Source organism: Poecilia formosa, unplaced genomic scaffold (assembly GCF_000485575.1).
Source record: "Poecilia formosa unplaced genomic scaffold, Poecilia_formosa-5.1.2 Scaffold309, whole genome shotgun sequence".
Classification (NCBI taxonomy): Eukaryota; Metazoa; Chordata; class Actinopteri; order Cyprinodontiformes; family Poeciliidae; genus Poecilia; species Poecilia formosa.
Window position 1 is genome coordinate 578,889 of NW_006800248.1, and position 9,203 is coordinate 588,091.

The 9,203-nt window shown below is 40.8% G+C and overlaps 1 protein-coding gene across 3 annotated transcripts in view; it reads left to right on the forward strand.

Moving 5' to 3' along the window:
- Window positions 1-1,719: 1,719 nt before the first annotated feature.
- Window positions 1,720-9,203, forward strand: part of LOC103152409 (bicaudal D-related protein 1) — a 30,063-nt gene continuing 22,579 nt past the window's right edge. Inside the window, exons 1-2 of one of the 3 annotated variants that reach the window (XR_001658738.1) lie at window positions 1,720-2,701; window positions 4,718-4,933. Coding sequence is in view for 2 of the 3 variants with exons in the window: in XM_016661073.1 (XP_016516559.1) it covers window positions 2,306-2,701; window positions 4,718-4,933 (612 nt within the window). In the remaining variant the exon portion in view is untranslated. The remainder of the gene's footprint in view (window positions 2,702-4,717; window positions 4,934-9,203) is intronic. The other 2 variants (XM_016661073.1, XM_007572857.2) reach the window with 2 other exon arrangements.

The window sequence follows — 9,203 nt, forward strand, 5'->3', positions numbered from 1 at the left end:
GGTATGAGTTGCATAAGACGTTAAAATGATCCTGGAGAACATTATTAATTCATTATTATAATCCAAAAAGTTTAGTTCTTCGAAGTAAAACCTCATTGCTCTACTTGCTAAAGTCAAAACAACTTTAAGCTAACACTTTTGTAAGGTCATATAGAATTAACGCTAGCTCACATGGAGCACGCTAATTTCTGCATTTACTCACGGTTTTGTTACTTTAACAGCATAACAAGTGTGTGTCCGGGGGCACTTACATCCAGGAATCAAGTTCTAGACGTTTCTCAGCTGCTGCACAGCTGAAGTCAATGAGTCATTAGCAAGTTTCAGCTGAACCTGATGACCTGATGTGGGTGGTCAGTTCATCTGAAACAGGTCTGCTGGAGCATACCGACGTAGAGGAGTGGACGCCGCATGATCGTACGGCAATGTCGGCACTATATTGCGAGGGGCATTTTTTGTAAATGCTAAAAAAGCTGCATAAACCAGTTTTATCCCAAGGTTTATGGCTGGCCCACAATCCTGTTTTATATAAATCATGTTTTATTTGTCTAGTAATTTTTTTTTTTTGCAAAAATCCTGTGCAACAATTAAGGCACACATTTTTCAGATAAATGCATCTTTGTCACATAAGTGCATAAAATAATTTCCTGGTGTCATCAAGATATTTTTGTGAAATTGATGGACCTTCCTGTTCTTTTTTGGTTGTCAGTGATGTAATTCCTTTTCATCCAGTCCAGTATTGTAGAATCACAACCACTGATCTCAACCAAGATGGATGAGGAGTGCTGTATATGTTTTTTTTATTCAGACCTTGATGAGCTGTCAATGACCTCTCAGTGATTTTAGCATGATTTAAGCTTCGTGCTCTGTCTGTAATGCTGCTTTAAGCTCTGAAACAATTTTATTACTCTTTCCCAAACTGTGACATCATTGACTTGTTCTCTCATCTGTTGTTGAATTTCATTTGAAAGGGTCATGATGTGTTGCTTTTGGAGATCTTTTCACCTACTTCATGTTGTCAGACAGCTTCTGTTTGAATGATTATCAATATTCATGATTCTTAACCCACCTTGCCCTTTCTGAATATGCCATATAAGTTTTGATACCTATCCTGTAATAAAATAAAACACAATTTGAATCCTGAATTTTGCATTTATCGTGCAGTCTATGTCTAATATTAATAATTGTTTGTTAATCTGAAGCTTTGTAATATGAGAAAAAGCAAACAAAATACATCACTAAGTAGGTAAAATATTTTTCACAGTAAACTAATGTGCTTAAAATATGTGTAAATATTGCATGTTTTTGAAAAATATTTCTTTTTAAGCTATTGATAATCACCTAAATAGAGACGTTTTAATTTACTTTATATGTCTTCACCTTCCCATATCTTATTATTATTATTATTATTATTATTATTATTAGTAGTAGTAGTAGTAGTAGTAACAACAACAACAACAATAATAATAATAATAATAATAATAATAATAATAATAATAATAATAATAATACATGTGTTTATTTTAATTTGGTATAAAAACTTACGCCATTATTGCAGGAATGTGACGACACTGAAGCATGATGAAAACATTGTTGTCCTTGCCTGGTACCGTTAATTTAGCAATAAAACACCCTCGTTTAATAAATGTTTTGATTTTCTTCCGTGGCAGGTGTGTTTTTGGTGCATCACTTGATACAGCGGACCCTCGCTCTACCTCCTCACGTGCTCGCTTATTGGATGTCATAGAGGTGTGCGAGGAGCACCAAAATATGGCGCTATCATTTCCAGCCAATAGCCGCTCAGTTTGTAACAGGTTTCTGCTTGCCGTCACGACGGCGACGGGAACGCGCGTCCGAGACGGGGAAAGGGATTTAGAGGCGTCGGGGTCGCGCTCACCGTGTTTGGCTGGCAAGTGCCTGCTTCACCAGGTTCAGCATTATGGGGGATCCTGGACCCCGAGACGAGATGGACCCTCATCGAGCGACCACAGCACAGGGACCGTGCAGGCGGTTCATACCGGGGTAGAGGAGAGCTTTCATATGTCAGTAAGTGAGCTGCAGAGGAGGAGGTGTTTTCTGGGAGTCAATCAGAGCTGGAGTCACTGCTTGGTAGGTTATTGAAGGAGATACGGACGTGAGGAAACTGGGAAGTCGACTTAACTTCACTAAATACCGCATTGAACTGAGCGGAAACAATGAATAAATTGGTGATTACGAGCCGGTCCGGTCAGCCTGGGCGAATCGGAACAGGCTGGGCTTGTCCAGTGTGAAGTCGGCTCCCATCTGTTGACTTCTCCGCCGGGCGGCGATGTCCGCTTTCTGCCTGGATCTGCAGACGTCTGCCGTGGTTTCAGCACCACTAGAGCTGGACAGCGACTGCATGGAGCCGCCGGCCAGCCCCGGCGCTCAGGAGCCCGGCGGCTTTCAGGGCCACCCGCCGCCGCGGCGCGCCGGCTCCGGAGGCCTAGGCACGGCCTTGGAGGAGGAACTGGCCATGATCACCGGGGAGCGGGGAGTCGACGAGGAGGTGGCGGAGCTGGAGGCGCCAGCGGCGGGGCATAGCGCAGACATGCTGTTGCTCTTCAGGCAAAAAGAGAAGGACTTGGTTTTAGCAGCTAAACTGGGCAAAGCGCTGCTGGAGAGAAACCAAGACCTGACCAAGCAATACGAGAAGATGCACAAAGATCTGTGTGAGAAGTTGGAGGTAAACAAGAAACCCCGCTGTAGAAGTTGTGATAGTCTGAAATATCAACGTTTTTCTGTCAAGTTTGGTCACTTAAACCAACTTAAAGACAGCCATGTTTTGACTGGATTGGTTTTAGATGGATAAAGTTGTAATCGATGGTGACAAATGCAAACTAAAACTATGTACGAATGATTATCTTAGATGTAATTTTTACAGTGGGGAAAGGGATTTCGTTTATCTTGTTTTCAAAATGCTTTACATGAGCTAAGCGACAGACTGAGAAAAACACCCACAGACAGGGACTAATCCTGTTTATGTCCTGGGCCTGTAGTATCTGCTGGGCATCTGTTCAGCCCTTTGATCCATATTCATCCTTTTGCATGAGCTCAGAGGGGGGAAAAAAGCTGCCATAAAAGTCCCACATTGTTTGAAGCTGTTGTTTTTGATTCACCCTGATCTTTCTTTTTCACGTTGGCTTTTGTCCAAAGAAGAAAATAGTTCAGATTCCATTTAGTTTAACCTCGGACCTAAACATCACAACTCCCAATCAAGCTCTGACTATAGCGCTAACAGTGCAGTGCTTCTGTGAGTTCAAGTTACAAAAAAATGTCTGTACTGAAGTTAGGCCATTGGATTTTACTGTTGTTTGTGAAACTATTCAAACTCTTTGAACTTTTGCCACAATTCAATTTGGAACTTTTTGTTGTGACTTTATGTAATAGGATAGGTCAGCATGAAGTTACAGTAATTGTAAAGTGGAGAAAAAAAAGCCCCAATCATTTTTCAAAATTTCACGATTTCATTGTATTTATTTATTTGACGAGGTGCTGCACACAAACATAGAACAGAACAAATATCAAATCTTGGTGCAAAATGCATCAATTAGAGATCTCTAATTGATGCATTTTGCATCAATTAGAGATCTCTAATTGATGCATTTTGCACCAAGATTCACAACTTCAATCCCTGCAAGGTTGGGATTTTCTATGCATTTAAGTACATACAACTTACACAAAGACGTACATTTTTATTCCAAAAATTCCAAAAACTATTTTGGAACGTATAAATTCATATAATAAAAACCATACATTAAAATACGTACAGTTTAAATATACTAAAGTTTTCCTCCTTGCATATAATCTTGCAACCTCCGAATTTACATCAATATCTTTGTACATTCTCAGTGCCTCCCCATTCTTGCTAACATGCTAAAATTGTAAATATAATACAAACTCACTAATACGTACACTCCTACACAGACGTTCTCATCCATTAAATCTGAGTCCTAAGGATGATCACATTTTTGGTTTTTCTTTAGCCAAGATTTCGACATGTGAATAACTTTTTTACGGTGAGATTTAGCTTTTACATGTTTTACATGTAAAACTTACTGGTTGCAGCTAAACAAAACGTGAAAAAAAAAAATCAAGGAGATTGAATAATTTTTTAGTAATTAAACAACTTTTAGGCTGAAAACTAGGCTTGCACCGATTAATAATCTTTTAAAAAAACCTGACCTGTCTCCCAAAATTAAGAAAAACAAGGCCGATTTATCAGCTGGTTGATTTACTGATGCTCCTCTACTGAAAACCAGAGTGTTATCTTACTGTTCGCTTCCTTGTTTCTCACAATTTTTCTTTGTTTGACATTTTTATGTTAATTTTTGGTACTTTGTCAGTTCTACACTGAATGTAATCTATCCCGTGGGTAAATCAACACTGAGTTTCCTGAACTTCTCTACCACTTTGTTGTAATAAAAACCCTGTCAAGGAAAGAAAATGGAATTGTTTATGAAACATAACAGTGTGAGTGAAGTTATAGTCCCATTCTGGGGTGAATGTGGCTCTGTGGGTGGAGTAGTTGTTTTGTAGTTGGAAGGTTATAGGTTCAATTCCAGCTTTGAGTGGACAAAATGACTTGAAAAGGGCTATATAAGTTCAGTCCATTTACCATTGTTATTTACTTTAGATGTATGTTTACATGAAATACAGAACATAACCTCTGTCACACTCCTGTCCCCTCCTCTACACCCAGCACCTGGAGCAGGAGAAACACGAGTTGCGGCGGCGCTTCGAAAGTCGAGAGGGTGAGTGGGAGGGCCGCGTGGCCGAGCTGGAGACGGACGTCCAGCACCTGCAGGGCGAGCTGGAGCGCCACCAGGTCCAGTTGAGGGAGGCGGACAGGGACAAGACCAAGGCCATCAGCGAACTGTCTGAACAGAACCATAGGCTGCTGGAGCAACTCAGTAGGGTGAGGAGGAGTGAGTCTGTGGTTGTGTGTGTGTGTGTGTGCGCGTGCATGATTGCGTGCGTGCGTGCGTGTGTGAGTGTGTGTGTGTCCATCCTCATGCTTCAGAGGTTACAGCTTTAGGCCACCTGGGCAAATCTGCAAGGAAGATTTAATTAGCTCGGGCTTTGTGTTGTGGGTCACATGGTCCTAATGCTTCCCTTATATGGCCTTCCATCCACGGCACACTTCTTAGGGAAGCACTATGGTGTGTATAGATGTTTGTATTCTGAAAACACAAGTTCTCAGAATTCTTAATGTGGCATTATGTGGACATTTTGCTGGTTCACACAGTGAACAAAGGTTAGGTTTAGGACTAAGGAGTGAATTGAGTTTAGGGCTAGGTTTATACTCATGAGGGTTAGGGTTGGTGAAAGTGTCTGCAGTTACTAAAATGATTGGATGTCAATCCAAAGTCTTAATATGGGTAGAAATACAATCGCGTGTCTGCGTGTATGTGCGTGTGTGCGTGTGTGTGTGTGTGTGTGTGTGTGTGTGTGTGTGGCCTTGTATTTGATACAGTGCATGGACCATTTAAACGCTACATTGTTTCTTATGGGGCCTAATGTCAGGACCTCATAAGAAGAGGTGCTGTTTTAAGCGGTAGGGGTTAGGTTTACGATTATTATGTACTGGTAACGGGTAGTTTTAGGGTATGGGTTAGTGTTAGGCTATAGAAATTAACAAAGTGAATCTAAAGACTTTTGAAGGCAGAAATACTTACTATGTGTGTATGTCTGTATGTGTATGTGTGTTTCCTTGGGGCCAATCTGTTGAGTTTCTGTCTGCTTGGCTGGAATAGCACAGGCTGCTCAGCCAAATGAGTTTTCATCCCCCTCTCTCCCCTAATGGTGGACCTACCCCTGTTCTGCTGATCTCTCTCACTTAATCTGAATTATGCCAGGTCCTAAATATAAAAGCAGGGCTTCCAGGTCTATCTTTGAATAATTTACGGCGATTGAACTATGCGCTTATGCAATAGCCCTCTGCTTATTGACAGGTGATTTGAGTGCAGTTATTTGTGACTGGCTGAGATGGAATGAAGAGATTCGGAGACAGATGATTGGAGAAATTAATGGGAACAAAGCTTGAGCCGTTTTGGGCCAGACGTCGAAGCTTTATCGTGAAATGGTTCACAAACTGCAGGGTAAGCTGAGGCTGGCTGCGAGGGAAAGATTGATGGAACTGAGAGTGCTAACGTTTGTAGCTGCTCTTATTTAAGCCGCTTTAAGAAGCTCAGAGGAACTTCTCAATCTGCCCAGCTGACACCAAGAAATGAACACTTCCTTCAGTCAGGATGGCCACTTGCTAATATAATAGCTCCCGAAACAACATCTATGTTCTTTCATTCTACACTGGGAAGAACGTACTTCCATTCGTGTTATATGGGTTATATACATTATAAAGATTTGAAGGTTATGAAGGCTTGGTAGGGACCTCATATTTAAAGTAACAGTTCAGCGCCTTTGATATATTTCAGTCAAGAAACAAAACAAAATGTAAACTTCTTCTTTTTTTCCCCCCACTTCATTCAGCAGTGTTACAAGAAACTAAAAGCTTTATGACAATAATTTGATTTCATCAATCTGTTGAAGCATTACAAGTGGAGGGTGTAGATAAAGAATAAGCAGACATACACTGAGTTTATACAATAGCAAAGAAAAACAGATTAAATTATTTTGGAGCCGTGTCAACATATAGACAATCCGGTGCAGGAGATGTACTTGAATGCACCATAGAAGCATCTGTTAGTAGGGGTGCGGTAGAAGGGGGAAAGTAAGGACAATTTCCATAAAACAGTTTTTTTTTCTTCATAACCATAGGGGAAAAAACGGGGCCCTGTCAATTACAAAGTTAATTGTATCATGTTTTTTTAAACTGTTTTTCGAAGTAAAAAGTAAATGTTACCACTCCCCAACTAAAAAGCACACATCCATATTTGCACTGAACCCCCCATGAATCTGCATGAAATGTTTCGTTCCTGCTTAGCGCTTGACGGTGACGGTGTTTGTCCAAGAGAGGTGGGTAGACTGTGAGAGATTATCAACCATTTAGCATAGTTAGCTTAGCTACAGAGTACTGTTTACCTCAGTTTCTCTAGCATTTAATGAACGAAAGGAAAAAAATTTACCAACATATCCATATATTTAACTTGTACCTGTACCTTTTACCACACTAAAAACAGACGAAATCCTTTTTGCAGACGCAAAAAGGATTTTGTGGATCCCATCAAGGTGTTGATGGGATCCACCAAAATGGATCCCATCAACACCTTGACGGCTCCTAGAATTTTGAGACAAAGGGCAACCTTTGGAAAGTTCAACACTCACCGGATATTACTCTTTTTGTGTTTCTCCAATCTGAACGGTTTGCAAATTCAACTTTTCCAGAAATTAGTGCTACCTTTTTTGAGGACAATTTACATTGGTCAATAGCCCCAATTTACATGATTTTGGAAATTTGGGGGGAACCAGAGCACCCAGAGAAAACCCCCACTAACACTGAGAGAACAAACAAACTCCCACAGAAAGAGGCGCTTGGTTAAGAACTAAAATCTCTTTTCTGTGAAGATGCAGTGGTTAACACTTCCATGGCTTCGGGATCAAGGATGCTTGAATCTCTCAGCATCTTGTTTTCAAAGTCATTTAGCTCCTTGGGAGATTCATCAGGAAATTCATGATTCTCTAATAGATGTTCCAGATCCATGGACGCAGGGTCATAAATGGTTTTTACAGGGATAGTGTAGTTTTCCCCGTTTGGTTCTTGATGCCTGGCCACTTTTCTTCTTGGAGGTCCTAGTTCAACTCTGTCTTGGTGCTCCATTTTCAGTTTTTCTGCTGTGCACCCTGGAAGTGATTATAGCTCGTCTGAGAGACTCTGAATCAGAAAACTCTTCTCCTGTCAGTAGTTCTCTCTTCNATCCGGTGCAGGAGATGTACTTGAATGCACCATAGAAGCATCTGTTAGTAGGGGTGCGTGGAAGGGGGGAAAGTAAGGACAATTTCCATAAAACATTTTTTTTTCTTCATAGCCATAGGGGAAAAAACGGGGCCCTGTCAATTACAAAGTTAATTGTATCATGTTTTTTAAAATTGTTTTTCGAAGTAAAAAGTAAATGTTACCATTCCCAGACTAAAAAGCACACATCCATATTTGCACTAAACCCCCCATGAATCTGCATGAAATGGTTCGTTCCTGCTTAGCGCTTGACGGTGACGGTGTTCAGTAACAGTTAGTACAAGACAAGAACAACTACTGCAGATACTATGCTGCCAAGAAAAATTATAAAGTCAGGTTTTCAAAGAAAGAGAGCGAGAAAAAAGACGAGTGTCAATTTGTAGCTCAGTTTTTGTCCAAGAGAGGTGAGTAGACTATGAGAGATTATCAACCATTTAGCATAGTTAGCTGAGCTACAGAGTACTGTTTGCCTCCATTTCTCTAGCATTTAATGAACGAAAGGAAAAAAAATTACCAACATATCCATATATTTTAAGTGTACCTGTACCTTTTACCACACTAAAAACAGACGAAATCCTTTTTGCAGACGCGATCCTAAGTCCACCAAAATGGATCCCATCAACACCTTGACGGCTCCTAGAAATTTGTGACAAAGGGCAACCTTTGGAGAGTTCAACTCTCACTGGATATTACTCTTTTTATGTTTCTCCAATCCGAACGGTTTGCAAATTCAACTTTTCCAGAAATTAGTGCTACCTTTTCTGAGGACAATTTACATTTACAATAGCCCCAATTTACATGATTTTGGAAATTTGGTGGGAACCAGAGCACCCAGAGAAAACCCCCACTAACACTGGGAAAACAAACAAACTCTCACAGAAAGAGGCACTTGGTTAAGAACTAAGATCTCTTTTCTGTGAAGATGCAGTGGTTAACACTTCCATGGCTTCGGGATCAAGGATGCTTGAATCTCTCAGCATCTTGTTTTCAAAGTCATTCAGCTCATTGGGAGATTCATCAGGAAATTCAAGATTCTCTAATAGATGTTCCAGATCCATGGACGCAGGGTCATAAATGGTTTTTACAGGGATAGTGTAGTTTTCCCTGTTTGGTTCTTGATGCCAGGCCACTTTTCTCCTTGGAGGTCCTAGTTCATCTCTGTCTTGGAGCTCCGTTTTCAGGTTTTCTGCAGCAGCCTTTTCATCTTGTGTTTTATGTCGCTGTGCACCCTGGAAGCGATTATAGCTCGTCTGAGAGACTCTGAATCAGAAAACTC